The following is a 24,029-nucleotide window of genomic DNA, read 5'->3' on the forward strand; positions in this document are numbered from 1 at the left end:
AAATGCTCAACAATGGAGCATTTTCTCTCACTAGTTTCATAGGGTTGTATGATTGAGTCATGAACCTTCTCTGCACTCATTTTTTGGTAACTTCTAAGATATTAGGATGCGTGTGTGTGTGTTTATGCGTGTCTGACGGCAGCCAACGAAGAGAGCTTTAAGGAAGACAAACAACAGCAGGTATGGTGTTCGGTTATATCAACAAGATCACTGACAATAGTGGGAAACATAGACACAGATGGATCACCCTGACAGCCTGGCTGTCTGAGGAAAAAACTGAAACATAAGCCACTTTGACCTTCTCCCCACACGCACCCGCACACTCACACGCACCAACACCCCTCCTCGCTCCTCAGACAAGCCTAAGGAGACGGGGGAGGGGTCAGGGGGCGATGACCCCAACCCCCCGTTTGACCGTCCCTGTGTCTGTGACCCAACAACAGTGTAACCTGACCCCCTCCCTTCCCCCCCCCCCCCTGCTCCCCAACCCCCCCTGAACTGGGCTGACACACTCCCCATAAGCATTACCATCTGTCTTCTAGTCTTCAGTCTTCTCCCCGCTCTCTCTCTCTCATTCTCATTTTGTCAGTGGTTACCTCTCTGTGTGGCTCCTTGCCCATTCTTTCTCTCTCTCTTTGTGGCTGTGTAACAGTGTGTATGTTTCCTTGTGGAAGGAACCATTTTTGGAGGGGGGTTCCTCCCACCTTGACCTCCCCATGCTCCGCTCTACTTGTGCCAACGATACTGACCTGGATATTCACTGTTCCGGTAAGACCGACCCCTCGGTCAGCCCAGTTTTGTTTTAGCGAGTGAACGCGTGTGTGCGTGTGTCTGCGTGTGTGTCACGCCCCCTTACTTTTTACAGCACCATTTCATCCCAAAACTTTGGTGGTTTCTGGCAGGCAGGCCTCCCTCCCTCCTCCTGTCCCTCTCTCCTCCCCCCCCCCCCCTCGCTCTGCGGCGTTTTGGACTCCGTGTCTTCAGACTGCGTATGGTTTCTGTTGAAGTCTTTCGCCAGCCAGTGGTTTCTCTGAAGCCCTGCAGAACAACCTAACCACTGGCCCAGGCCTCGCCTCCCCCCCCCCCTCCCTCCTCCGTCCCTCCATCCCCGCTCCGAGAGAGGGGAAAAAGAACCAGGAAGACGCTCCCAGCTCATTTTCCATGTGATCACTGGACGGGAGCGGATCGTCGCCAGCATAGCACCAGTGCTCTCCTCTGTCTGCCTCCTCCCGGCTGCCTCCAACCCCAGTTGCCTCCGACCCCAGCTGCCTCTGACCCCAGCCCGGCCGGAGGACTCTGTCGGGCTATCATGGACTGCGGCGCGTCCGCGATCCCGGCGTGCGCTCGGCCCGCCGGAACGAGGAGGACCTCGCGCCAACAGAGGTTTGGCCTACGACCCGGAGAGAACGGTTGCGGTGGCGGCGCCGTTGCGAGGAGAGTTGGCCACGCCTCCTCGGCACTGCGGAGATTGCTATTGGATGTGTGCTGCTTGTCTCGCAACGCTACCTTAGATCCCAGTCCTGGTTGTCCTGACGGCACAGGAGAGAGGGGGGAACCGGTGAGGGGAGGAGGAGAAGAAGATGGAGGTGAGAGGGAAGGGAAGAGGAGGTGAAGAGATGTAAAGTGGCTGGGGGGGGGACCTCTGTGTCTCCTTCTATACCTTTTGCATCCGTGAGAGTGTCTGTCTTCTGATTCTGATTCCATACTGTGAATCATGTTTGAATGTCAGTTTCTCCTAGCCTCCGTGTGACTGGGTGGGGAGGGGCAGAGGGGAGAAGGGGGGCCGTTTACCCTTCACCTGTGAGAGGTAAAGATGCAGATAAGACTGAGCAGGAGAGGTAGTGGTTGGGAGGAAGTCGAGGAGGGGGGGTCTCCTGGCACAAAAAAAACAACAAAACTACAGTTGATACTACAGAGTTACCCCTTTATAGTTCTCCTAAGCAGGTAGCATTGTCTGTCTGCCAGAGAGCAGGCTGTGTATCCTGGAAAGACTGGGCGAGAGACGACAGAGAGAGAGAGATAAGAATAGAGGCAGAGAGACCTTGACTGGAGATGACTGTTGAGACACTAACGGAATAGTTAAGATCCTTCCGGAAGAGACGTGGTAGCCTTGTGTAGAATTGAGAAACCGTGGGGTTGGATTTGAAATGTGGCAGAGATAGGAACCAGCCCTGGAGCCTGGGTGCAAGGTCTTATTCTGATCCTCCCATATGGACGAGCACCCTGTCATTCATCTGAGCTCTGTGTCTCCACTACACTACCACTACACGTAAACACTTGCACGCACGCACGCACACACACCACACACACACACACACGCATGCCCTCAATAATATACGCACGCTCGCGTAGGTAAACACATGGTCTTGAACACACACACTCTCTGTCAAACGCACACCAGTCGGCTCCTCAGAAACCTTTGTAGCTGCTCTGCTTGGCCCTGCTAACTCAAACCAGCTTGCAGACTTATTTTCGGACATGTACTTTTAAGAGCTCAGCGCTAACGGGAGTTTGTGATTGCGCCCTCTCTCCTCGGAGTTCAGTCTGTCTGTCCTTCTGTCTGTCTGTCTGTCTGATGAACTGGCTGGCTGACTGACTGACTGACTGAGTAACTGGCTAGTTGACTGATTAACTGACGAATTGACTGACTGGGTAACTGGCTGATCCATCAGCTTTGCCTGAGCCCCCATCCAATTCAGACAGTCCCTCCTGTGTGCTATGTGGATTTCACACCTCCTCGGTGTGTTCGCTCTGGAGACGCTGCATTTCTGGTGTGTGGTCAGAGGGCAGAGCGAGCCAGGCTAAGCCCAGGGGGGCGTAGAAACCTTGCGTCAAACCCGCAGGAATGATCATGACATTTTTAGATTAAGGTTTCTGTACTGCGTCAGTCAGTCAGCATTGTGCAGCCATCAAGTCCTGGAGCTGAGGCTGTGTGGTGTTGAGGAAGGGGGGGGGGGGGGGTAGGGTGAGGGGGGGGGGGTCATATTTCTCTGCCGTGTCAGCTTCTTTCTCTATGTGGTTTGAAAAGGCTGTATGTCACTGCTGGCCTTGGCACAGGGAGACTCCATTCCTAAGGGCTTTGGTTTGCAGAATGGGGCACATGAATGAGTCAGGATGGTGGAACATAACAGAAGAAGGTCCAGATTTATACTAGGCTGTGAGCACCAGTCTACAGGATTGTCCACTCTGGACCAGGATTGTTTACCAGACTAACTATCTGTGGTGAAGTTTTTTTTCTCTCCGCCTCCCTTCCTGTGCATTCAGTGGGCACTGTCAGTCAAACCCCCCCGTCAGCCAATAGGAACAGTGGCGTGTGTTTTTACGAGACCTCCGTGTGCCGTGAGACAGTTGAAGTGAACGAGACGTGACACTTCCGCTCCCTCGCTGTGATAATGTTGTTTCTCCCCCCGCCTCTTGGTAAACAAGAGTACGACACAACAGGAGACTTTTACGGGAACCGTCCCCCCGTTAAACTGCAAAGCCTTCTGGGATGAGGGGGAGGGAGAGAGAGAGAGGGGGGAGGGAGGGAGGGGGCGAAGAGCCAGGCTCTCGGGGGATCGGTTTACGAGGGGCTCCCCCCGAGGCTTGTAACCCGGAGCCCAACGAGTTGAACATGTGAGCTGTGGAGACGCTCCCTGTGTTATGGCTCCGTTTGGAGAGGAGCCGGTTTCTACAGGTGATGGAGGAACACGGCTCACACAACTGTGTCGTGACCCAGGGAACACGCTGGTCTGGGTCCAGCTGGACTCGCAATTCCAGGTTCGGGCCTTCAGGTTGTGACTTGAATCTATCGAGGAACTTTGTTTGTGGGTCACGTGCAAGACCTGGTTGTTGGTTTGAGCCTCGGCTCCTGGGATGTGAGCCACTGGATGTTTGTTTTGGCAGTAAGAGAGTCAGAGGTCAGGGGTCATTCAAACAGAGATAACACCTTGGTTATAAATCAACCCACTTCCATAACTCGCCCCTCACTTTTAGCCCCCCTCCCCAGCCATACCTCCTCACCCCCTTTACCTCTTCACCTCTTCACCTCCTCACCATTAACTCATCCCCCCTTCACCTTCTTACCCCTTCATGTCCTCACCCTAACCACAACTCCCGACTCTCCAAAGTCTTCAGCATCCTGCAGCTAGTCTGACCTGTTTATTGTCAGTGTCTGTCTCCGTCTTTCCTTTTTTTCTGGAAGGTGTGTGTGTATGTGCATCTCTGCACGGTTGCACATTGTCAGTAAGTCAGTTTAGAATGCCGTTCGAATTAACTATACTCGCCGTAATGCCAATATCCTCAGTCGGTATCCTGGTTTCCTCAGAGCTGAAGAATGTCCTAGTGTCTGGGTCTGAACCTCGGAACAGGCCTATCTGATCCGGAACATTCTGCCGCCATGTGCCATGCAGAGCTTTGCTGTGTTTAATGGTGTCAGCCCGGGGATCCAGCCGTAATTACAGGCTGTCAGCCCTGACAGAAAGCCTGCTGGAGGAGCACAGACAAAGAGCACACAACCGCCAGAGAGAGAGAAAGAGAGAGACCAAAAGAGAGAGAGCGAGAGAGAGACAGAAAGAGAGAGACAGATAGAGAGAGAGAGCGAGAGAGAGACAGATAGAGAGAGACAGATAGAGAGAGAGAGCGAGAGAGAGACAGATAGAGAGAGACAGATAGAGAGAGACCGAGAGAAAGAGACCGCCAGAGAGAGAGATAGAGACCGAGCCCGAGAGAGAGACAGAGACAGAGAGAGACCGAGAGAGAGAGACCGAGAGACAGAGAGAGAGAGACCGAGAGAGAGAGAGAGAGAGAGACCGAGAGAGAGAGAGACCGAGAGAGAGAGAGAGAGAGAGAGAGAGAGAGAGAGAGAGAGAGAGAGAGAAAGATGGAAAGAAACAATGAGCGGGCGGAGGAGAGGAATGGAAAACAACTGTATAAAAAACAGAGAGGGGAACACAACTAGCCACACATTCCATACTGCTCTGATAGTTACCATGACTACCATCTACAGTATTGTTCCTTTTTAACAGGGTGATATTTAGCAGGGAGAGAGTGTGAGAGAGAGAGAGAGAGAGAGAGAGATCACCATAATACTATATCGCATGCAGAAGTGAGCAAAGTACACCTTTTGTGCTGTTGACGGAGTCTGGCGATAAAGTTTCGTCTCCTTTGTCTACTTTCTTGTGAGAGACTCGACCATATGTTCACCCCTGAGATCTGGAAGACAGGGACATGTTGTGCAGTTTTGTTTTTTTTATCTTACTGGCTTGGAGTTGTACAGTTGGCATATCTGGGTCAGGGGAGAATGCATGAATATGAAGATCAATCATCCTGCTAGTGGATTACAGGATGCTGCTTTGAGCCTTTACATGTTCTGCTCTCATGAAACATTTATCTTCTACTGTAAGCCCATACACATCCATCTAAGGCTGGAAAGACTATGCTCAGTAACACCTAGTGTGTACTGTACCTGCCCGTTATGTTATACATGTGGAGGAAACACACGTACGGACATCAAATTCAGCCGTGCTTGCCAAAGCATAACAGTACCAACCATGGGTTTGATTGGAATCAGCAAGTCTGATAAATGGTGCATCCCGTGTCCACTGCCAAGCGATCTGGCAAACTGCTTTTAGCGGAATGAGGGTCTGTGGTCTGTTGGGTGAGGTTGGATCTTTCAGTCCCATCTCTGTGTGTGGTCAATTATCATGAGCGTTCACTGTTGAGGGGCTGCATAGTGGTCTCTGACCCGGGCCAGTGGTCCTATTCAGGTCTCTCATCACGCTACAGATTTATGGTTTGTGGTGGCAGAGGGGGCGTGACCACAGGTCAACAGAACAGGGTTCCAGATGGCCACCCCTGGCTTTTATTGGTGTTCTTAACTTCCTGTGTCCCGCCCCCCTGGGACCACTTTACCTGTCTGTCTTTGACGGGGCAAGAAAACGGACCTGATTACAGGCTACTTCATTGCTTCTCTCTCTCTCTCTCTCTCTCTCTCTCTCTCTCTCTCTCTCTCTCTCTCTCTCTCTCTCTCTCTCTCTCTTTCCTTATGTCTCTCTCTCCTTATGTCTCTCTCTCCCCCCGGCTCGCTGTCTCTCGCTCGTTCCCTTCCTCGATTTCGGTCTCCCTTTCATCACATCTGCTGTCTTTGTGCGTGCCTCCAGGCTCATTTGGATGCTAAACACTAGGCAGTGGTGACGAGGGGGAGCCGACACCGCCGTGTGTCGACTCACAGCACGCTGGCAGCATCAAGGGGATGAGAGCATTTCTTAGCAAGCTCGACCAGCTCAGCCCCTGTGTTTACCCACTCCCGGGCCAAGGGAGAGGTCAGCGGGGTCTGCCGACGGCACGCTCCCAGCCTCTCTGTGTTTTGATTAAGGTGATGGCCCGGGTGCAGTCTGATTCATCGCAGGATTAGCCAGATTTGTCCTCAGCATTAAGGAGGCTGAAGCTCAGAGGCTGCTGCTGCTGCTTTTTTTCCAACACAAACCTGCTGGGATGAGCCGAGCCGTGTCCTCGGACGCTCTCCTGCCTCCTCCTCTGCTCTCTCCTCGTCCCGTCTCTCCTCGTCTCCTCACCCAGACCCCGGTGAGCCGGCTCCTACCCTTATCTGTGTTTTTAGCTTTCTTTCCAGGGAGCTTTGATTTAGCCTTTCTCTTTTTTCTTAAATTTATTTCTGGGTTTTTTTTGGGGTGGGGGGGAGGGGTTTGGAGGGCTGAGGACGAGGGATGTCTAATCTCCTTCCTGGCCTCCCACTGCCCGACCATCAGAAGCTCCCTCAGGGTCCAAGAGCCCGTGGACTCCTCCCCCGTCAGCGTTTTCCCCCCCTCGCCTCTCGCTCAGGACGGGCATTAGATTAGCACCTCCCTCCCCGCCAGGACGCCGTGGGATAGCTGGATGGTCAGTCAACAGACAGGCCGGCCGGCGGTGAGGACTGTCAGGGACGGACACTGACCCTCTTTAGGCTGCTTAGAGGAGTCCCTGGGGTGAGGTGTGGTCGTCGGACCTGTGGCGTTGTGTCTGGGCAGTCAATTATGGACGAGAGTCTGGGAGAGCTGTCTGAGGAAGGGTGTGACTGTCCCTCAGTGTGAGATAGGGGTGGTGTGTTCGCCATAGAGAGTAATCCAGCTTTAATCTCTGTGGGTCCAGCCTTGCCATGTGACATTGAAAGGGAGCCTGATTGTATGAACTGACCAAAAATAACAAATTGACTTGCCTCGAGGTTCGGCCCTTCGACAGTCATTCTGTTGACTTTATAAACTGAACTTTATCCACCCCCCCCCCCTTCCAGGTGAGGAGGCTGTAGAGCTGGGCCCCCCTCCCTCTGTGGACGAGGCGGCCAACACCCTGATGACGCGCCTCGGCTTCCTGCTCGGGGACAAGATGAATGAGGGCGTGCCTGGGGGCGCGCAGTACGGCATGGATGAACACGACCACAGCCAGGTAAAGACACACACTTTACCTACGCTCCTCTAACCCAGAGAGCTATCTATAGTCCTCTAAGTCAGTCTAGTGCTAGCTATAGCTCTCTAACCCGGTCTAGAACTAGCTATACCTCTCTAACCCAGTCTAGAGCTAGCTATACCTCTCTAACCCAGTCTAGAGCTAGCTATACCTCTCTAACCCAGTCTAGAGCTAGCTATACCTCTCTAACCCAGTCTAGAGCTAGCTATACCTCTCTAACCCAGTCTAGAGCTAGCTATACCTCTCTAATCCAGTCTAGAGCTAGGTATACCTCTCTAACCCAGTCTAGAGCTAGCTATACCTCTCTAACCCAATCTAGAGCTAGCTATACCTCTTTAACCCAGTCTAGTGTTAACTATACCACTCTAACCCAGTCTAGTGTTAGCTATACCACTCTAACCCAGTCTAGAACTAGCTATACCTCTCTAACCCAGTCTAGAGACAGATAAAGTCTTGCAGCTTGCCATGCTGCGGTGTATCACCAACCCAACCCTGGTGTTTCAAGTCCCAGTTTAGCCTCCCACCGCTCCCACACAGCCAGCTGCAGCCTGGGGGAGGCTAGGTGGGAAGGAACCTCCCTCCCATGTGGGATCTCGTTCTTGTGTCCTAACTATAGATCCACACTAGTGACCGTTCGTCTGCGGGCCTACTTCCCTCTCTGTGTCACCTCCATCCTGACACCCCTGGACTCTTCTTCTCAAGCTCACAGTTATTCCAACTAATCTGCCAATTTATTTTCAGATGACTAATGTGCAAGTCAATCCGTTATCCAATTAACGCCACAGTCATGCATAATTGATTAACTGATTGGCTGGAATTAGATGCCTATCCTCTCTCATATCCTCTCTCATATCCTCCTATCCTCTCTCATATCCTCTCCTATCTTCTCTCCTATCCTCTCTCCTATCCTCTCTCCTATCCTCTCTCATATCTTCTCTCCTATCCTCTCTCATATCTTCTCTCCTATCCTCTCTCATATCCTCCTATCCTCTCTCATATCCTCTCTCATATCCTCCTATCCTCTCTCATATCCTCTCTCCTATCCTCTCTCCTATCCTCTCTCCTATCCTCTCTCATATCCTCCTATCCTCTCTCATATCCTCTCTCCTATCCTCTCTCCTATCCTCTCTCCTATCCTCTCTCATATCCTCTCCTATCCTCTCTCCTATCCTCTCTCCTATCCTCCTATCCTCTCTCCTATCCTCTCTCCTATCCTCTCTCCTATCCTCTCTCCTATCCTCTCTCATATCCTCTCTCATATCCTCTCTCCTATCTATCCTCCCATATGCATTTCTCTCCTCACTCCTCTTTCCCCTCTCCTCTCTCCTCTTCATTCATCTCTTCTACCCTCTCCTCTCTGCTCCTCTCTTCTCCTTCTCTTTTCAGTTTCATGCCCCCCCCCCCCCCCCCCCCCCGGTTCTCTTTTTCCTATTCTGCAACAAAGATTGTACTCAACATAACTGGATATGCTTGCGGGGGAAGGAGAGAGCGAGGGCTCCCAACACATATTGATATTGTGCTGAATTATAGTGCATTAAATAGCAGAAATGGCTCGCTTGAAAACTGTCTGAGTCATCAGAATGCATTTGAAAGAGATGACTCAACAGTAGAATAATGTGACAGACTAGGACTGTATCAATGTGGGGGGGGAGGGGGCCCAGCAGTGTGTGTGTGTCTGTGTGTGTGTCTGTGTGTGTGTGTCTGTGTCACCCGGCTCTTACAGGGGAAGAAGAAATTACCACTGCGCCGCAAAAAATCCGGATGAATTCTCCAAATTGGAACCACACTCCATGAACACGTATTTATTTGTTTCTGTCTCTGTCACCCCCCCCCCCCCCCTACTTTCTGCTGGTTGTCAAGGTGATGTCGGTGACCCAGAGGATCAGCCCATGTTCCAGCCTGGCCAGCAGCACCACCTCCCCCCCTGCAGGCAGCCCCTGCTCCACCCTGCCCCCTGGAGGGGGCTCTGGGAACCCAGGGGCCTACGGCTCCATCACCAGCCCCACTTCCACCCTGGAGAGCAGGGACAGCGGCATCATCGGTGAGGCCCGACACACACACACACACACAAAAGTTGGACGCGCTCGAACATCCTGAACAGTGGCTGGTCCGACAACACGCACTGACGCCCCCGCTCACGGTACGCTCGTAGCCGCCCCCCGCACGCTGTCTCACCCCCTCCCCTGTCGTCCGTCAACCTCCAGCCACGCTGACCAGCTACTCGGAGAACGCCGAGCGCGGCGGGAAGCACGGCGACGGCTCGCGCGGCAGCCTCAAGCTGTGGCAGAGCCACAAGTCCCCCGGCGGAGACTCCTTCCTGTACCGCGTGGACGAGAACATGGCCGCCTCCACCTACAGCCTCAACAAGATCCCCGAGAGGTCCCTGGACTCCGCCCACTCCTCTCACTCCGCCCACTCCATCCCCCTCTACCTCATGCCCCGCCCCAACTCCGTAGCAGGTGAGTCACACCCCCGGCAATGTCTTCTCTCTTCCTCCTCCCCCCCCCACCCCCCGGTCAAAGACCTTCTGTGTGGTCATGCTTTGAGCGATGTGAGAAAGCCAGAGCCCTACTCGGGTGCTTTGTAAGAGGGTGTTTTGTAGGAACACAAACTACTAGGTAATTACTGGTGTCGTAAGTGTAGTGAATGAATGGGTAGGACACCATTTAAACCCATTTCATATGCTGTTAAAAGAGAGAGAGAGAGAGAGAGAGAGAGAGAGACTGTCAGCCAGTGACCCTTGAGGAAAACATGGATGTGTATGCAGATATCGGAGAGCATCAGGGCTTGGCCAGACCTTTGGCAGCCTGCCTGACTGCCCCCTGTGCCCCATAGAGCAGCCATGACAGGACAGTCCTTTACTGCAGGGCTGTAAAACACCTAGGTTCTAATAAACCTGCGCCGAGACACCAAGGCCCCTACACACACACACACACCAAGGTCCCTGTAAACCACAGTAAATCTTAACACCGCCTCCATTTTAGCTGCATTGCAGTGAAGGGGAGATTTGTGGAGGCAACATGGGCCAGGGTGGCGACTGGAGGAGTAGGCATTGAAAAAAAGGGGTCATTTTATAAAGATCATTATCCTGGCAGACCAGACCCTTTATCAGGGCCTGGTGCCACAATGAACCAACACCAAAGCCTCTTTTTCTCGGTCAAACCCCTCTTTTCCCCAAACTCCAAATGGCTGAATGCCTATAGTAATTCATAAGTCTGTCAACATGCACAGTAACACACACACACACACACAGTCTCTTTCCTGTCAGGAAGGAAGGAGGTGCATTTTTAGTCCCTCCCTGAATCACAAGGTTATCTCTGTCGCTCTGCCAAACTCCGCTCTATGCTACTCTGCCCACAGTCATAAAACTGTACTCTTCCTCCTCCTCCTCCTCCTCTCTTCTTCCTCTTCTTCCTCCACTTCATCCTTGATGAACTGTGATTTCCAAGTCAACTTTCTGAACTCCTGACGGCAGATTTGGATCCACAGAGGTGATAAACAGTCTGTCAGCAGGGGAGGCCATCACAGGCAGGAAGTGTGTTTAGTGTGTACTGTACAAAGTCACACGTTCACACAACCTCCCACACGTGCGCGCGCGCGCTGGGAAAAGCAGTGCAGTAACAGTAGCTAGACCCTTTAAATCCTCTGGACTCTTTCCTCGGTCCTCCATCGAACTTTGACATCGGCTTCAGACTCAGGTTGGATGATAAATGGTGTGGGAGTTGTGTCACGTTTGGCGAGGTGTTTTCTGTTCCCACCGGGTCCGCTGGTCGTGTCTGGTGTTCCTGTGCGTGTTGAGGAGCAGAGGCTGATCCTGCCGTCTCCTCTCTTCCTCCTCCCTCCCTCTGCTCCCGCAGCCACCAGCTCCGCCCACCTGGAGGACCTGGCGTACCTGGATGAGCAGAGACACACCCCCCTGAGGACCTCCCTGAGGATGCCGCGCCAGAACTCTGGGGCCGGACGCAACGCACAGGACCTCCGAGGTAGCTGTCGGTTGTCTGTGGGAGTGTGTGTGTGTGTGTGTGTGTGGGGGTGAGGTCAGCAGTATTAGCATGCACATAAATGACTGCGAGCGGAATACACAGATGGGTGTCTGTTTTGTCTTAAACTTGAGCCTGCTTTATATGTCTTGGCCACCCATAGAACGTGTTGATGTGTGCGTGATGGTGTTTGTGTTGGTATGTTGGTGTTGTGCTGTGTACGCCGTGTGTCTGTGTAATATATACGTGTGCATAAATCATAGATCTGTGAGCATCGCTTAAAGACACCAAGACACACACAGACACACAGAGACACACACACAGACACACACCTCCCTGGGGTCCGGTTGCACCTTCATCCCTCTCCCCTCTAGATCAATGTTATTGACTTTCCCTCCCCTCCTCCTCCTCCTCGTCCACCTCTCCCCTCATCCCTCTGTCCTCCACCTCCCTGCTCATCTGTCACAGCAGGGTCCCTGTCTCGGGCCACATCGCTCATGGACAAGGCTCTATCAGTAACACACACACACACACACACAGTCTTCCTCTCGCTCCCTCTTTGTCTCCACCTGACACACCTTTTTCCTGGTTCTTTCTCATCATTTCTCTGTCTTCTCTCTGTCTTTCTGTCTCTCTCTCTCTTTCTGTGTCTCTGTCTCTGAGTCTGTATTTTTAGTCTTGTGCCAGTCTAGCATGCTTACAGCAGCTGTTTCTGGAGACGCAGGGGGGATGAAGTTCATACGGAGCTATCTCCTTTCCTTCCCTTTCTCCCTCATCACAACACTACCACCGGGCTCATGTTGCAAGGACGGGCATTATCTTACACACACACACTCACAGTCTCTTTCTCTCTCTACCTCTCTCTCTCATACTCACATGCGCACACACACACACACACACATGCAAAATCTCTTCCTCACAGCCCTGCAGTGTCGCTCTGTGTAGGAACAGGCGAGGACACGCCTTTTTCTGCTCGCTGACAGATGAGCACACATTTGCTTTTCATACCTCAGGGATGCTGTGTTGGCACAGCGTCGGGATTGAGCGTTTATGATTATCTGTCTTTCTGTGTGTTTAATGCACCATCCCTGTGTAATATCCCGGTGAGGAGGTTTGGGTGTGGTCGCGCTTGCTCTCCACCATGCTCTCTCTTCCTCTCTCTCTCTCCATCCCCTCTGCTCTGCTTAGCTGCGCCAGACCGGCCCCTCCTAACCCCCTCCTCTGTTTTTCTCTCTCTCCCCCTCCTTTCTCACGTCTCTCTCTCTTGCTTATCTCTTTCCATGTTTGCGCCTCTCTCTCTCTTTGTATTTCTTTCTCTCTCTTCTCTCTCTCTCTCTCTGTCCCCTGTCTCAGCTTCAGCTAACAGTCATGGCTGGCAGTCTAACTCACGTAAGTGCTGCTACTCTACTCTACTCTACTCTACCCCCCCCCCCCCCCACCCACCCACCCCCCTTTCTCACCATTATAAGGCATTGCTCTGTGTTGGTTCGCTTGGAGCTCATAATGGTTATAATGGAGCTTCTCCCCAGCCCCTCGGTTATCTAGAAAGGATCCACTTCTTCTCCCTGTTGCTCTCCTGCTAATCCCTCTGTGCTTCTCTACTTAGCTAGCATTCCTGTAGCATTTTGACAACCCTCCGATAACCTTTTGAATGGAATATGTTCCGTGTCTAATCAGGCAGTTCATCTGGCTATTTCATTTCACTTTTAATATATTACCCCTTATCCAAATAACTGGAATTTACCTTGTGTTGTCAGTGTAGATGCACAGCACCCCCTTTGGGTGGAAAATTGACACTGCACCAAAATATCAGCGTTCGAGTAAATACCGTTAACACTTTAGCTTCCCTCTCATCTTGTCAGGGACAGTGTAGTGAGTGTTGTGTTGAACTGTTTTCTCTTCTCATGCTGCAGTGCGATTTGCTCCCTACCGTCCACCTGACATTGCCCTGAAGCCCCTCCTCTTCGAGGTGCCAAGCTTGACCTCTGATTCGCTCTTCACCGGGAGGGAGTGGCTATTCCAGGAAGTAGACGCCCGTCTCCGTGGTGACGACCCAGCAGCCAATCGTGGGGTAGTGGTGGTTGGCAACGTGGGCTTCGGCAAGACAGCCATCATCTCGCGGCTGGTCGCACTCAGCTGCCATGGCAACCGCATGAGGCAGATTGCCTCGGACAGTCCCCATGCATCACCCAAACGTACGCTTGTGTGTGTGTGTGTGTGTGTGCACTTGTCTGTACATACAGTTGGTGGTATTTGAACCCTCTTCATAATAAGTCTGTCTAACAATGTGTGTTTAGCTCATTCATTCCACCAGTGTAGCTGTCTTTGTTGTCATTCTAAATGTGTGTGTGTGTGTGTGTGGGTTTAGATGGAGAGACGTTGCCACTGAACCAGACCCAGCACTCCCATGGCACCCTGGGGGGCAGCTGCCCGGGCACCCCAGAGATGAGACGACGCCAGGAGGAGGCCCTCAGGAGACTGGCATCCCAGGTGGCTGGCTGGCTGGGTGTCTGGTTGGGTGGTGGGGAGGTCAAGCAGAAACGGGATGTCTTGGAGGATGACAAATCAGTGCAGTATTTAGAACCCGGGTTTTGTAGCGTGGTCTTTACCAAAGCATCCATGCTAGGTACACTCACTGGGTCATGAACTTCAGGAGTATGAGATGCCAGACAGACGAGCATAATCCAAGCTGTTCTCTGACTCTCTCTCTCTCTCTCTCTCTCTCTCTTTCACTCTCACTCTCTATGTCTCTCTGTCTCTCTCTCTACGTACTCTGTCTTTCTGGCCCTCTCTGTGGTCTCATGTAATATTCATATGCCAAGGGGGCTGTGTTCCAGTCAGGCCATTAGATCCTCTTAGCCCAATGCATTCTTAATACGAGACGAACCCAGCGGTTGACCCCCCCCCCCCCCCCCCCCCCCCGAGCACACACAAACGCACGCAAACACTTCAGACGTCCACTGACACACCCAACGTATCCCTACGTTCAGATGTGTCCAGAGGCATGTATCTCTCATTTCGTGCCTGACCCCTGGAATAGTGAGATATGTAACCGGCTCTGTCAACGAGGGAAGTGGTTGAATGAAGCCTCCAAGGCAGTTCGCTCAGCTATTCAGCTACACAGCTCCCTCAGGTACCCGGTATGGCAGAGTAGACCTCGACACTGTTTACATATTCGAGGCGGGTCTTCCTCCTCCTCCGTCCGCAGTGTCTCGCATGGTTGATTGGAGGAGAAAATGTCCATTTGTAAAATCGTTAAGACACACAAATCTGTATCCAGGGATGCATCATAGATGTCTGGATTTTGGTAGTTGGTATCCTATTGAGTGGATCTGGGTTCTGGCTGAGAATGCTGGTCCTCCTCCCCAGGGTCCTACTGCCAGTTAGATCACTCCTCACAGTGCAGGCGCTCAGACACGGCGCTGCCATAAGTAGACGCCTTCATTATATTCTCAGCACACTGATAAAATATTGAGAAGCACTCCATTAAATATTGAAGATATTTTGTTTGGACGATACCTGGAGTAGCTGTTGTTTTGCCCGTTCCGAGCCCCTGTCTCGGATGGGGGTTTGGTTACTCGTCAGTGAACATTACAGTTGGACTCGACAACTGCACGACTGCAACTGAGACTGCGAGTCCTCAGTACAAATGACTCAGTTCACTTTCCAAGCAAAGTACCACCACACATTTCGAAGGGGGAAGGCACGGCTAGACGCGGCAACGGAGACACCCGGTCGTGACGCGCCTTCCCTCTGTGTCCCCCCCCCCCTCCCCCCAGGTGGTGGCCTACCACTACTGCCAGGCGGACAACGCCTACACCTGCCTGGTGCCGGAGTTCGTCCACAACGTGGCGGCCCTGCTGTGCCGGGCTCCTCAGCTCCTGGCCTACCGCGAGCAGCTGCTCAGGGAGCCGCACCTACAGAGCACGCTCAGCCTGCGCTCCTGCGTGCAGGACCCGCTGGCGGCCTTCAGGAGAGGCGTCCTGGAGCCCCTGGACGCCCTGCACAGAGGTCAGTCTGCCGGAGGGCAAGGGGTTGACGTCGAGGTCGGCGGGTGCCGTGTTTGTTGTGGTTTGGGTTGGTTGCCGAGGCCACCCCTTGCCGTTGAGGAGCTCTGGTGTTGGGCGTGCAACCCGGTTTGATATCTGTGTACCCGTTACAGAGAGGAAGATAGGCTGCGAGGAGGACTTGATAATCTTGATCGACGGTCTGAACGAAGCGGAGTTTCACAAGCCGGACTACGGAGACACCATCACTTCCTTCCTTTGTAAAACCATGGAGCGCTTCCCCCCCTGGCTGAAACTGGTGGTCACGGTACGCACCTCGCTCCAGGTGGGCTCCAGCACACACACAAACAGTCTCTCTCTCTCACACACCCAACACCACGAGAGACTGTAGAGAGTGCTTGTATTTACTGTTGTGTTCCCCTTGCAGGACATCACCAACAGGCTACCCTTCCACCACGTGTCTCTGGACAGGCTGGAGGAGAGTGACGCCATCGACCAGGACCTGCAGGTAGGTCTCACACGCACACACACACTTACACTTATTTCACCCACATCGTCTTACAAACTTCCTCCCTCACTCACTGTGACTGTGTTGGGATGTCGTCGCCCCCCCCCCCTCCTCCCTGTCTCCAGGGTTACCTGCTCCAGCGTATCCAGGGAAGTGTCGAAATCCAGAGTAACGTGTCCCTCAACGGTCGTCTAGACAACGCGGCCTTCACCAAGCTGAGCGCCCACCTGAAGGCCCTGAGCAGAGGGTCCTACCTGTACCTGAAGCTCACACTGGACCTCATAGAGAAGGGATACCTGGTCCTCAAGAGCTCCAGCTTCAAGGTACACACACATTCACACCCTGACTGGATGGTACCTGCACACATTCACACCCTGACTGGATGGAACCTGCACACATTCACACCCTGACTGGATGGTACCTGCACACATTCACACCCTGACTGGATGGTACCAGCACACATTCACACCCTGACTGGATGGAACCTGCACACATTCACACCCTGACTGGATGGTACCAGCACACATTCACACCCTGACTGGATGGTACCTGCACACATTCACACCCTGACTGGATGGTACCAGCACACATTCACACCCTGACTGGATGGTACCTGCACACATTCACACCCTGACTGGATGGTACCAGCACACATTCACACCCTGACTGGATGGTACCTGCACATTCAGAAATTCCGTGGTTCTGAACCATTTTCTGGTTGGTGGCCGGCTGGTTTTATTTCTTTCAAGTTTCAAGTTTATTTGCCATTTAAAACAAAAACAGGTAGAGGTACATTGGAATTATTTGCTACTGCTCCTATCTACAATCCCAAGCTGCCCGTCTAAACTTAAAATAAATAATCCAAACCTATAATAAATATTCTATATGAACTATAGTTATCATTTGTTTTATTTTTATAATACTGTCAAACATAATCAAATGCGCTCTCTTACTCCCCCTCCAATAAACTAGGTGGTGCCAGTGAGCCTGGCTGAGATTTACCTCCTCCAGCTCAACATGCGCTTCCCGACCCAGTCCTCCTTCGAACGCGCCCTGCCACTGCTCAACGTGGCCGTGGCCTCGCTCCACCCGCTCACGGACGAGCAGGTGTACGGGGCGGTGAACGCCGGCATCATCCGCGGCCCCGGCCTGGACTGGGAGGACTTCCAGCAGCGCGTGGAGCAGCTCTCGCCCTTCCTGATTCGCCGACGGGACGGCACGCGCATGTTCACGCACCCCTCCTTCCGGGAGTGGCTGATATGGAGGGAGGAAGGAGAGAAGACCAAGTTCCTGTGCGACCCCCGGAGCGGACACACCCTGCTGGCTTTCTGGTTCTCCAGGCAGGACGGCAAGCTGAACCGACAGCAGACCATCGAGATGGGACACCACATCCTCAAAGCACACATCTTCAAGGTACTGCACTCACAGCCCTGTCTGTCTGTTGGAGGTACAGGAACAAGGTTGCTGGTGCAAAGAAAGGAGCCCAAAACATAATACTCCAGAAAAACGTAAAAACACATAATACCCAAAGTACAGGTCAAAGTACCTGTTTTTTTTATATTTATTTTTTTATCAAGGACTGTGTTTATCATAATCCTGACTGGATTATCCAACTCTTTACCTCTTCTCCTTCTCCCCTCTCCTCCCCTGTCCTCCCCCCTCAGGGCCTGAGCAAGAAAGTCGGGGTCTCCTCCTCTGTCCTGCAGGGGCTGTGGGTCTCCTACAGCACAGAGGGGCTAAGCACGGCGCTGGCCTCTCTACGGAACCTCTACACACCCAACATCAAGGTAGTGGACACATACTGGTGCACACTAGAGCTGCTCGTCTCAGCTAAGAACCACACGACAAACACACACACACACACAGAGAAAGCTCGAAGCTCAGAACCTCAGCCAATCACAGGCGTCTCTTCTTCCCAGGTGAGCCGCCTGCTGATTCTGGGCGGGGCCAACGTGAACTACCGCTCCGAGGTGCTAAACAACGCCCCCGTGCTGTGTGTCCACGCCCACCTGGGCTACGTGGAGACGGCGGGCCTGCTGCTGGAGAACGGCGCGCACGTGGACGGCGAGTCCGACAGCGGTCTCACCGCCCTGGGATACGCGTCCGCCGCCGGACACCTCGCCATCGTCACCACGCTCTGCTCGCGCAAGGCCAAGGTCATGCCGCATCACCACATTCGACACTGTGTAGAGATGGGAAATATTCCGTGTCGCGTGCATTCTGACGATCCAATCCTTTTGCGCGCGCGCGTGTAGGTGGACCATCTGGACAGGAACGGTCAGAGTGCGCTGGTTCACGCCGCGCTGAGGGGTCACCTGGAGGTGGTCAAGTTCCTGGTGCAGTGTGACTGGAACCCTGATGGCCAGCCGCCAGGAGCCTTCACCAAGAGCCACGCTGTCCAGCAGGCCCTCATCGCTGCTGCTAGCATGGGCTACACAGAGGTACACACACACATCGATATGGAGAACACAAAGACACAATAACACACAGGCTCAGAGAGCTAATGCTTTCAATGAGACTTTCTAACAGCAGAGAAAGCGTTCCTAATTCCTACACCTGTGCTGTGTGTGTTTTGTCCAGATTGCTTCCTACCTGCTGGACCTGCCAGAGAAGGATGAGGAGGAAGAGGAGAGGGCCCAGATCAACAGCTTTGACACCCTGTGGGGAGAGACCGGTAGGTTCTCCTACCACACCGCCATGACGTGACAAGCACACATCAAGGAACATATTTCTCACAACCTTGAATTATTACTTCTTTTTTTAATCTCTGGTACCCTCTCTCTCTCCCTCTCTTCCACATCCCTTCTCAATCGGCCTTTCTCCACCACCCCCTTCTCTCTCTCTCTCCACTCTCCCCCCTGCCCTCTCCATTTCTCTCCACCACCCCCCTTCTCTCTCTACCCAGCTCTGACTGCGGCAGCAGGCAGGGGGAAGCTGGATGTGTGCAGGCTGCTGCTGGAGCAGGGGGCAGCTGTGGGGCAGCCAAACCGCCGGGGCATCGTCCCCCTCTTCAGCGCCGTGCGCCAGGGACACTGGCAGGTGGGTAGCAGGCAGCGTCATGCCCAGCAGGCTGGCACAGCCTCTCTACTGGAGCCCTCTCCCCCCTCCTAGCCGCCCCTCCTAGCTTTCCCAGAGGTCATCTCCGATCGAAACACGACTGGATGGGTGCAAGCCTGACCCTCCTCCCAAGAATCTGTTCCCAGTCCTGTCATAGCAGATCAGAGAGGTCCCACGTTTGCGGTTTAGTAGAATTCGTTAGAGAGGGTGAAGTGACTTAGCCTCGCCTCCTCCTTTTGACCCTCGATGTTATTCCGGTCTGTGCCAGATTGTGGACTTACTGCTGAACCACGGGGCGGACGTCAACATGGCCGACAAGCAAGGCCGCACGCCGCTGATGATGGCGGCCTCTGAGGGACACCTGGGCACTGCAGAGTTCCTGCTGGCACAAGGTCAGAGGTCACCGCCAGGCTGTTCCGTGTTAACAGATAAGATCACACCGAACACTTGGTTGTCATGCATGAAAAGGGTCAAAGATGAGTCTCAACACTGGCTGCCTTGACGACATGACCCCTGACCTCTGCTCGCAGGTGCATCCATTGCGTTGATGGACAAGGAAGGCCTCACGGCGTTGAGCTGGGCGTGTCTCAAAGGACACCTCCCATTGGTCCGAGCCCTGGTGGAGAGGGGCGCGGCCACGGCCCACGCCGACAAGAGCGGACGCACCCCCCTAGACCTCGCCTCCTTCTACGGAGACCCCGAAGTGGTGAGTCATCGAAGGCCGACTACACTTACCCTCTCAGTCACCTGTTACCTCTGAAAGAACCAGGTTACTGACGATGCCTTAGAGTAGATCCAAATGAAACCATCTAAAGCAAATTTCATATCGCTTTTTTTAATTTTGTATTTTTTACAAGCAATGTCACAGAGGGTTTCACACACACCTGTAGAACTTCACCCTCAACCATCCCAGAATAGTAGCAGTCAGCCCCTGCTTGTGTGTGTGTGCAGGTCCAGTACCTGGTGGAGCATGGGGCCATGATAGAGCACGTGGACTACAGCGGGATGAGGCCTCTGGACCGGGCCGTGGGCTGCAGGAACACCTCGGTGGTGGTGGCCCTGCTCAAGAAGGGAGCCAAGATAGGTACGGACCTGACCTGACCACCTGGGGCCACCGGGGCTACCGGGGGAATGTTTAGTAGTCTAGCTGAGATCAGTTCATCAAACTTATGGATGAAAAGAAATGGTTTTACCTTCTCAGTTTTTATTCTGTGCTGAAACTAGTCTAGTGTTTGCTTTCCCACTAGGTATAAGACAGGGTTCTCTGGCAGTGTTTGAATATTTTTTTTTTTACCTGGAGAGATAGTGGGTCTCGGTCTATGGAATACTGACATGGCTGGACACCCTGCTTCCTGAATCCCTCCTACTCTGAAGGCGTATGTTTCTCCCAGTCAGACTGCACCTCCCCCCCCCCTGCCGTCCATGCTTACCATGGTGGCTGACTCCTAGCCCCCCATTCCCCCTTCCCCACACCTGCTACTACTGCCACTGCTTCACTGCTGCTGCACTTCTTTGCTAACTCACTTCTCTAACTTCCAACAACCCACCTCTGCCTTCTCTTCTCCATGTCATTGTCCCCCCCCCCCTGCTCCCTGTCTCTCTCTCTCTCACTCTGTCCCACCCACATACTAATGTACTCATCCTTTTACTTCTGGGACTCCTGGGGTCTTCCTATGGGTTGGTTCCATCCTTCTTTTCCTAACATCCGTACCTTCATAAACCCCTGCTCTAACACGCCAATCAAAACCCCGCCCCTCCTGACTCCGCCTCCTTCACTAATCAGGATATCAGACGCTCCCCACTCGACCCCGAGGTAACAGACACTTTACCTCCCCCCCCCCCCCTGTTTCTCTTTAACTGTGCCTCGCTCTCGCCCTGCTTGTCGACCTCTCTCTCTCTCTCCTCTCACACACTGTCTCTCGTTCTTTACCTCTCTCTCTCTCCTCTCACACACTGTCTCTCGTTCTTTACCTCTCTCTCTCTCTCTCCTCTCACACACTGTCTCTCGTTTTTTACCTCTCTCTCAAGCTGACTCATCTATTCTTATGTATCTTCCTCTGCCTCCCTTAATCGCTTTTTTGTTTTGCCTGTTCTTTTCTCTCTTTTTCACTCCCGTTTCCCTACCCCCCCCCCCCCTCTCTCTGTTTCTATATGTGGTCTGTGATTTACGTGATTAGTTGAACATGATCCAAGTCACCCAGTCTAAAATGGCTACATCACATTCATCTGTCACCTCCGTGCGCGCGCGTGTGTGTCTGTGTGTGTGTTGGTGTCTGTCCTCATTCTCTACCTCCACCGGGCTCCAACATATTAACCTCTGATCACTCCGGCTCTGGCATGACCCCTGCTGGTGGGAGGGCGGCAGTGCATGTGACTGTGACGGACCCCCCCCTCGCCGGTCAGTGCTCCAGCATGGCTCGTGTTTGTCCGTGTTCTCCCTGCACAGCATGCGGTTGACTAAGACAACCCCCACATGTCTTCGTATTGAGCTGTAGCTGAACGTCACGCACCGAGTTCCAGTCCACCGTTTTCGTTTCGCAACAGAAGGGAGCTCCTCCTCCCTCCCCCCCCCCCAGAAGTTTCCAGAAAAGTCCAACTACGTGAGATACAGATCAGAAGACAGTTCAAAACCCGGGGGCCTCACAGCCAGCTCTATGCTGATAACTGAAGTGTGATCGGGGGCCGGTCCCTGTGTAGACCTGTCCAGATATCTCCTTCCTCCTGCTCATTGTTCCCTCTCCTCTACGCCTGCCCCCCTCTACCTCCTCCTGTCATCATCACCTCCTCCGTCCTCTCCTCGGGCCTATCCCATAATGCACCGTGTCGGCGGCAGGCCCGGCCACGTGGGCGATGGCCACCTCCAAACCGGACATCATGATCGTCCTGCTCAGCAAGCTGATCGAGGAGGGCGACGGCTTCTACAAGGTCAGGCCCCCTCCTCCCTCCTCCCTCCACACCCAGAACTCCACCTCGGAGCGCGTTCCGGACTTCTAAACAGTCCTATTAGTCCTACTAGATGTCACACAGAGAGAATTCGGCATTGGTTGAATTTGACACCACGACACTTTGAAGCGGTCCAGCGCAGTGTGGTCGCTCCTTTGTGTAATGAGTACTATTGTACTAGTACGTCTGTACTAACCTACCTTTGTAACATGCGTGTGTGTGTGTGTGTGTGTGTGTGTAGAAGGGGAAAGTGAAGGAGGCAGCCCAGAGGTACCAGTACGCCCTGAAGAAGTTCCCCAGAGAAGGTTTCAGCGAAGACCTCAAAACCTTCCGAGAGCTCAAGGTCTCTCTGCTGCTCAACCTGTCCCGCTGCCGCAGGAAAATGAACGTGAGTAACACACACGCACACACACACACACAGACACACACATATATACACACATGGAACAAACACACACACTCACTTGACCGTGCACTAATTGTGACATCTAACGCAATCCTCCTTATTGGCCACTCACCGTCATCAACACTACCAGCCAGGTGGGACACTGCCCCCTGCTGGAGTTAAAAACTCATCACAGCTAACACCGGTTAATACATAGCTTCATACATAGCCCTGCATCCTCCATCCCTTCCTCTGGTTTGCTTGGTTCTGGTCTGTGTCTTCTTCTGGTCCACCAGTTGGCAAGGTATTAGTTCAGGTCTGTCTTGCTGGTCTTTGGTCAATGTTCACCTGCAGAGAGATGGGGAACACAGGTTTTTTGTGTATGTATGTATTTGTTTGTGTGTGTGTGTGTGGTTCATAGTGTACTACTGGCAATGCACATTTCATGTGATTTTTGAAATGTAATGTTTATTGTGTTCATGGTGATTATGTGTATATGGTTTTAACAGTGTCAGCCATATATGGGTTTTTGTGTTGGGTGTATTTGCAAACGCCAGAATCCCATTTCTCATCTGTATGTGATACGGACTCATATTATTACACTTATGTTATTCTTTATTGACTGAACATACCTTCATGACTTCAGGGAAAATCACGTGTCTCCTGTGGGCCCTGATACGTCGAGTTCCACTGTATAGTATTTCTTTTTGTGTATCTGCATATCATTCAGCTTTACATTAAAGGGGGAAACCCTTATCTCCTCTATCCTGTCATCCTCAACTGTTACCCATGTTTGACTCTTGAATGACTCTTGAATGACTCATGTTTGAATCCTTTATGACTCATCTCATGGATGTGTGGCTCTGTGAATGACTGTCGGCCTGTTGTTGCTTGCAGGACTTTGGGATGGCTGAGGAGTTTGCTACCAGGGCGCTAGAGTTGAAATCCAAATCGTACGAGGCCTTTTACGCCAGAGCCCGCGCCAAGCGCAGCAGCAGGTAACCATAGCAATGGAGAGAACAGGGGTGGCGTAGGCCTGGCGCGCAGACCGGGGGGGGGGGGGGGGGGGGGGAGGTGGAGCCTAATCGTAAGGATCTGATTGGCCTCTCCCGGTGCCATTCGACCTCTTTCCTTTTTGAGGGGTATTCCTACACTGGGTTGATTTGATGTTACTGTGAGAGATCAATGAGAGATCACCAGAGCACCAGGCTCTGAGACTAGCTCTGTCACTGGTCTGTCGGCATCTTAATCACCACACATCCACCACCACCACATCCATCTGTTTACACCTCGTGACTCCATTTATGCCATGACTTCACTGCTGCTGACTGTGGCTGCTCATGTATGGATGTACTTCTATAGATGTTTAGGAAGGATAGCGCCACGTTGCATCACTGAGTTGCGTCTGAACAGACTGCTCTGAGGACAGTGTCAAAACACTTTCAGCTCTTGTTCTTCACATTCACTTCACAGTCACATATCTAACACATATTTTCACCGGCTGCCTTGCCTACACCTCTCGACTCACTCCCTTCTCTCATCTTTCATCCTCTCGATCACACAGTCATTAAGACTCTCAAATACACAAATCTTTTTCCCAGGTTGGTAAAAAAATAAATATATATATATGTGCACGCTATCTTCTTTCTTGAACCCCTCCTCTTTTCACTCCTTCTAACATTCTGTCCTCAAACAGTCTCTCTCCTACG

General features: G+C 52.7%; 1 protein-coding gene across 3 annotated transcripts in view; it reads left to right on the forward strand.

The window, feature by feature from the left end:
- tanc2a (tetratricopeptide repeat, ankyrin repeat and coiled-coil containing 2a) overlaps window positions 1-24,029 on the forward strand; it is a 46,803-nt gene that overhangs the window by 18,166 nt on the left and 4,608 nt on the right. Inside the window, exons 3-24 of one of the 3 annotated variants that reach the window (XM_084677020.1) lie at window positions 7,268-7,419; window positions 9,301-9,481; window positions 9,645-9,899; window positions 11,298-11,423; window positions 13,334-13,615; window positions 13,789-13,910; window positions 15,200-15,431; window positions 15,583-15,752; window positions 15,855-15,935; window positions 16,061-16,258; window positions 16,908-17,348; window positions 17,600-17,722; window positions 17,855-18,091; window positions 18,191-18,376; window positions 18,516-18,609; window positions 18,841-18,974; window positions 19,261-19,384; window positions 19,523-19,698; window positions 19,944-20,076; window positions 21,826-21,917; window positions 22,177-22,323; window positions 23,218-23,318. In XM_084677020.1, the coding sequence (XP_084533146.1) occupies window positions 7,268-7,419; window positions 9,301-9,481; window positions 9,645-9,899; window positions 11,298-11,423; window positions 13,334-13,615; window positions 13,789-13,910; window positions 15,200-15,431; window positions 15,583-15,752; window positions 15,855-15,935; window positions 16,061-16,258; window positions 16,908-17,348; window positions 17,600-17,722; window positions 17,855-18,091; window positions 18,191-18,376; window positions 18,516-18,609; window positions 18,841-18,974; window positions 19,261-19,384; window positions 19,523-19,698; window positions 19,944-20,076; window positions 21,826-21,917; window positions 22,177-22,323; window positions 23,218-23,318 (3,787 nt within the window). Of the gene's footprint in view, window positions 1-7,267; window positions 7,420-9,300; window positions 9,482-9,644; window positions 9,900-11,297; window positions 11,424-13,333; window positions 13,616-13,788; window positions 13,911-15,199; window positions 15,432-15,582; window positions 15,753-15,854; window positions 15,936-16,060; window positions 16,259-16,907; window positions 17,349-17,599; window positions 18,092-18,190; window positions 18,377-18,515; window positions 18,610-18,840; window positions 18,975-19,260; window positions 19,385-19,522; window positions 19,699-19,943; window positions 20,077-21,825; window positions 21,918-22,176; window positions 22,324-23,217; window positions 23,319-24,029 lie in introns of all 3 variants that reach the window. The other 2 variants (XM_084677018.1, XM_084677019.1) reach the window with 2 other exon arrangements.

The sequence above is a fragment of the Hypomesus nipponensis genome, chromosome 17 (assembly GCF_054491055.1).
Source record: "Hypomesus nipponensis isolate SF chromosome 17, ASM5449105v1, whole genome shotgun sequence".
In the NCBI taxonomy this organism is placed as follows: Eukaryota; Metazoa; Chordata; class Actinopteri; order Osmeriformes; family Osmeridae; genus Hypomesus; species Hypomesus nipponensis.